The 5775-nt window shown below is 41.6% G+C and overlaps 1 protein-coding gene across 1 annotated transcript in view; it reads right to left on the bottom strand.

Moving 5' to 3' along the window:
• LOC123971228 (NLR family CARD domain-containing protein 3-like) overlaps window positions 1-5775 on the bottom strand; it is a 61419-nt gene that overhangs the window by 7389 nt on the left and 48255 nt on the right. The window contains exons 11-13 of the mRNA XM_046049944.1: window positions 4640-5775; window positions 4386-4559; window positions 1389-1562 (exon numbers count right to left, since the gene is read on the bottom strand). The exon at window positions 4640-5775 is cut by the window's right edge and continues 1 nt beyond it. Coding sequence (XP_045905900.1) covers window positions 1389-1562; window positions 4386-4559; window positions 4640-5775 — 1484 coding nt within the window. The remainder of the gene's footprint in view (window positions 1-1388; window positions 1563-4385; window positions 4560-4639) is intronic.

The raw sequence follows: 5775 nt of genomic DNA, 5'->3' as shown, positions 1-5775 counted from the left end.
ACATCCAGTATGCGGCAGTCCTGTGGGCGAAAATGCCTTGTTGATGCTAGAGGTCAGAGGAGAATGGGCCGACTGATTCAAGCTGATAGAAGAGCAACCCTGACTGAAATAACCACTCGTTACAACCGAGGTATGCGGCAAAGCATTTGCGAAGCCACAACACGCACAATCTTGAGGCGGATGGGCTACAACAGCAGAAGATCCCACCGGGTACCACTCATCTCCACAAATAGGAAAAACAGGCTACAATTTGCAAGAGCTCACCAAAATTGGACAGTTGAAGACTGGAAAAATGTTGCTTGGTCTGATGAGTCTCGATTTCTGTTGAGACATTCAGATGGTAGAGTCAGAATTTGGCATAAACCTTAATGAGAACATGGATCCATCATGCCTTGTTACCACTGTGCAGGCTGGTGGTGGTGGTGTAATGGTGTGGGGGATGTTTTCTTGGCACACTTTAGGCCCCTTAGTGCCAATTGGGCATCGTTTAAATGCCACGGCCTACCTGAGCATTGTTTCTGACCATGTCCATCCCTTTATGACCACCATGTACCCATCCTCTGATGGCTACTTCCAGCAGGATAATGCACCATGTCACAAAGCTCGAATCATTTCAAATTGGTTTCTTGAACATGACAATGAGTTCATTGTACTAAAATGGCCCCCACAGTCACCAGATCTCAACCCAATAGAGCATCTTTGGGATGTGGTGGAACGGGAGCTTCGTGCCCTGGATGTGCATCCCACAAATCTCCATCAACTGCAAGATGCTATCCATCAATATGGGCCAACATTTCTAAAGAATGCTTTCAGCACCTTGTTGAATCAATGCCACGTAGAATTAAGGAAGTTCTGAAGGTGAAAGGGGGTCAAACACAGTATTAGTATGGTGTTCCTAATAATCCTTTAGGTGAGTGTATAACACTTTCATGCGGCGTCGGAACCGCGTAGCAAATTCACAGCTGCACCGGCAGAGCTCCAGAATGTGCAATGCGGCCGGCTCACACCCGGACGCGCTACAAGTGCGAGGGCCCGCCCAACGCTGCTTGCAGATTTAATTGTTTTTGAAAATGTTACTGTATGGACCCAGTAGTGGACCAGCTGAAAAATGACCACTTGCATTACTGCTGTGACATGAGGCAAGACTGGAAGTTTGGAAAGTTTACAATACAGGATATTGCAAGGATTATTATGTGAGTCAAACTGTATACAATATAGAACAGTGTAATCAGAGAGGTGGAGGAAGATGGGAGAAATTTTTCGGTATTGTAATTTTAAATCAGAAAAAATAACAGAAATCCTGATGAGAGGGGCTGTTTAAGTTCAATGGACCTTACATTTAGAGAAATAACTCATATAATTTGAGGAAAATTCTGACATGATCTTACCTGAGAGTTTCCAGAGTACAATGTGGACTTCCCAATGCCGCAGACAGCAGCTTCACTCCAGAATCCTGCAGGTTGTTGTTACTCAGGTCCAGTTCTTTCAGACTAGAGGACTGGGAGCTGAGAACTGGGACCAGAGCTTCAAGACTCCTGTCTGAGATGTTACAGCTAATCAGTCTGGAGAATAAAGTAATCACAAGAATGAGAAGTGAGAGCAGAGGTTAAAGTACCATTTTTCAGAAAAACCTGAATTTGTTTCAGACAGAGATATATATTTTGTTGTCTATCAATATCAGGTGGTATTTTGTACTAATTTAGAACGACTTCAGTATTATTTCCCTTTGAAAATAAGTCGCACATTATTTCTTTCGACCCCGTCAGTTGGGACAAAAGTAATACACAGATGGGTCAAAAGTAACACACCGATACAAGCTAGATTTTTTGTGTTATCCTTGTATTTATTAAACAAACAAACATGATTGTGACCTGACTGTGAAAGATGTTTTATTTGAGATAGTATCTTTATTTATTTAATAAGACATACATCTCTTGTGCCTAACCTTATCTTTGCCACTAGAGCCCTTTGTCTGTGTATGGTCAGACATGCTCAGCGTGCATACTGAAGTCTCAAAATAAGACGCTAGTAGTGGCTTCCAGTAAAGATGAGGCTAAGGTCCAGTCGTTTGCTGTAAATTAACCACAGGATAAACAGAGGTGTTCCTGACGACACGTGTGTATCTTACGCATATGAAGGCAAAGTGTTTTACCTCTTAAGTTAATATTAAGTTTTAGTCAACTTTAAGACTTGTCTTCTGTAAGGATATTACCTAGATGCATTCCCTGATGACATCAAGATTATCATTTTAATCAGAAAAGATAGCACTATTTGCCTGTATGTCACCAGCCATTAAAAGAACGAACGTTTATTCTTTGTAAAAGATCATGACAACCCGTGTTTGATGTCTTTTCTGCATTTTGTTTGTGATTTTCAATTGTGTAAATAAGAGAAGAAATGCTAATTTTATGAAGTGGAAATTTGAAAAGATTATATAATCATAGTTTGTTAAATGTACATGATAAGTTCCATTATTTTACTTGATATTTTTTTGTTAATTTGTAACTAGAGTAAAGGGATGTTGGAACTACTAGCAAGAAGAGTACGCTACCTATAAGAAAGAGGAAGGATATGAGGTGATAATGAAAGAATCAATCAATCTGATGGCTAAGTTCTGGCAGCCAATGAACACCTGGAAAAAGGGGGGCAGGTCCTTTCTGCCGATGAATTACTTAAGTTGCTGACCCTCAACCTCAAGAGAGCAAAAAAAAAGGAGCGAAAAAGGAGAAAATGGGAACTTTTGTGGGCTTCTTTTTTTCATTTTATTGAAAATAAATAGGTTTGTCTTTTGGTGAACATCACAGAGACAGTAGAAGGAGTTTCTGTTCCTTTCGTCTTTGAACCTGGAGTTAGAAATTTAACACAGACGATCAGGCCAATACCTAGTATTAAAACTACCTTGTTACCAGGGGCCTCCTTTTCTTCCTAAGGGGTATTTGAGTCATAAAGCGCTAAGGACACCCGGGAAAGTGGTGACCAGTGAGAGCAGGGTTACCTGTCAGTGGTCCAGTGGATTTAAACATTTAATATATAGAATAATTTACTTTTACTATTACTTTAATATATAGGTCTATAGAAATTTTAATTACGGATATTCACAGTGATGATTTATACACCTAAAACAAGGGGGAGATGGTTAGATGGAGATTGTTTATGAACCTGACACGATTAAGATAAAAAAAAAAAAAAAAAAAAAAAAAAAATTTAATGATCCGGCACTGGGATATTTGCATGTTGTAGCAGCTTCAGAAACAGTGGGAACATTAAACATAATTTGGCAAGATAGATCACTGAAGTGATATGTACTGTGAGCTCTTACTAGTATTTATTGCTGCTCTTACTAGTATGTATTGTCAGTTGTAGATCTGTAGTTGATGCTCTGTTGATGCTTCTATGTTGTTCCTCAAATGTAAGTCGCTTTGGATAAAAGCGTCTGCCAAATGAGTAAATGTAAATAAACAATAAAATTAATCATTACTGTGAAACGAGAAAGTAATTTGGTTGGTTCTGTTGCTCCACAGTGATTTTACACTGATGGCACAGCATGTTTTGGGCATCACCCCTAAGCCTTAACGGCAGGAAAACCCTGTTAATATGACCTCAGAACCATTATAGATACGGCTGTTCATGTTTGCCTTTTGTGTCTTCATTTTACAGCTTCTGAAATCGTCAGCTTAGTCTCAGTTAGTACCTGATGTTCTCAACATTGGACAAATAATATATATATATACAGCTTCCAGTTACTTTCTATAAATTGAGCTAATGTTAACTTACATAGCAGCTATGTAACTGCTGTAGAAGCTGCTCAGCTGCCCAGTCTGAAGGGGAGGAGCGATGTTAGCTAACTTAGCGCTAACCGGCTTCACTTTTCTAGAAAGTGGGAAACAGACTTTTCTTGGTCTTGAGAAGCTAACACACTGTAACAGACACCGTACATTTACTGCCAGAATATTTTCCTCCGCTCGCGTTCACCGTCACTTTCTGCCGCTTGGACAATCAAACACTTGCTCCACACCTCCCGATTCAGAGTTACGCTGCTCTTATAACTCCATCTGTCATGTAGATGTTCTGCATAGAACGGAGAGAAAGCGAGCCGAGCATTGAGTGCTGCCGTGCTCGCACAGTGTGAGAGTGAAAACATTTGTAGCGCATAGTTTAATGATCGTGGGAAATTTTAATAGTGGCAGTCGTGAATCATGCATATAGGGAAAACACTGTTTATGTTGTGCAATATGTGAATCTGAAATGGAACTACATCAGAAAAATATTTTCTGGACTGTTTTGTCTGAAATTCTGACACAAAAGATTAAGAAATCCTAATGAGAGGGTCTGTTTAAAATGAACAGAGCTTGAAATAAAATAAGCTGAGAAACTATTCATCTGACCTGAGAGTTTCCAGTGTACAATGTGGACTTTCCACTGCAGCACACAGAAGCTTCACTCCTGAATCCTGCAGGTTGTTGTTACTCAGGTCCAGCTCTCTCAGACTGGAGGACTGGGAGCTGAGAACTGAGGACAGAGCTTCAATACTCCTTTCTGAGATGTTAAAACCACTCAGTCTGGAGAGACAACAGTAAGAAAGATGGTATTTATTTATGTTGAAATGTAGTATATTTAATTATGACAAAATCCCACTTACACAGCTTTCTTGGAGGCTCTGACCACTGGCAGCAGCCTCAGAAGAGCCTCCTCTGAAGCAGAGTATTTCTTCAGGTCAAACACATCCAGATCTTTTTCTGAAGACAGTAAGATGAAGACCAGAGCTGACCACTGACCAGGAGAGAGTTTATCTGTGGAGAGACTTCCTGAACTGAGGTACTGTTGGATCTGCTCCACTAGAGAACGATCCTTCAGTTCATTCAGACAGTGGAACAGATTGATGCTTCTCTCTGCAGAGGGAGTCTCTTCAATCTTCTTCTTAATGTACTTGACTGTTACCTGATTGGTTTCTGAGCTACTTCCTGTCTGTGTCAGCAGGCCTCGTAGGAGAGTCTGATTGGTCTGCAGTGAAAGTCCCAGGAGGAAGCGGAGGAACAAGTCCAGATGTCCATTTGGACTCTGTAAGGCCTGGTCCACAGCACTCTGGTAGAACTGTGTCACTGCAGATTCATCTTTTCTTGTTTCAGACTTCTGTGAGGTTGATTGTTCTTCTGCCAGCAGATTGACACCAGAGTTGATGAAGGTCAGATGGACATGAAGAGCAGCCAGAAACTCCTGAACGCTCAGATGGACGAAGCAGAAGACCTTGTCCTGGTACAGCCCTCTCTCCTCTTTAAAGATCTGTGTGAACACTCCTGAGTACACTGAGGCTGCTCTGATATCGATGCCACACTCTGTCAGGTCTGATTCATAGAAGATCAGGTTGCCTTTCTGCAGCTGCTCAAAAGCCAGTTTTCCCAGAGACTCAATCATCTTCCTGCTCTCTGGACTCCAGGTTGAATCTGTCTCAGCTCCTCCATTATATTTTACATTCTTCACTTTGGACTGAACCACCAGGAAGTGGATGTACATCTCAGTCAGGGTCTTGGGCAGCTCTCCTCTCCTTTTGGTCTTCAACACCTCCTCCAGAACTGTAGCAGTGATCCAGCAGAAGACTGGGATGTGGCACATGATGTGGAGGCTTCGTGATGTCTTGATGTGGGAGATGATTCTGCTGGCCTGCTCCTCCTCTCTGAACCTCTTCCTGAAGTACTCCTCCTTCTGTGGGTCATTGAACCCTCTGACCTCTGTCACCATGTCAACACACCCAGGAGGGATCTGATTGGCTGCTGCAGG

This window comes from Micropterus dolomieu, linkage group LG01 (genome assembly GCF_021292245.1).
Source record: "Micropterus dolomieu isolate WLL.071019.BEF.003 ecotype Adirondacks linkage group LG01, ASM2129224v1, whole genome shotgun sequence".
NCBI classification, from domain to species: domain Eukaryota; kingdom Metazoa; phylum Chordata; class Actinopteri; order Centrarchiformes; family Centrarchidae; genus Micropterus; species Micropterus dolomieu.
The sequence above is the reverse complement of the archived record's forward strand: the minus strand, read 5'-3'. Positions and strand labels throughout refer to the sequence as shown.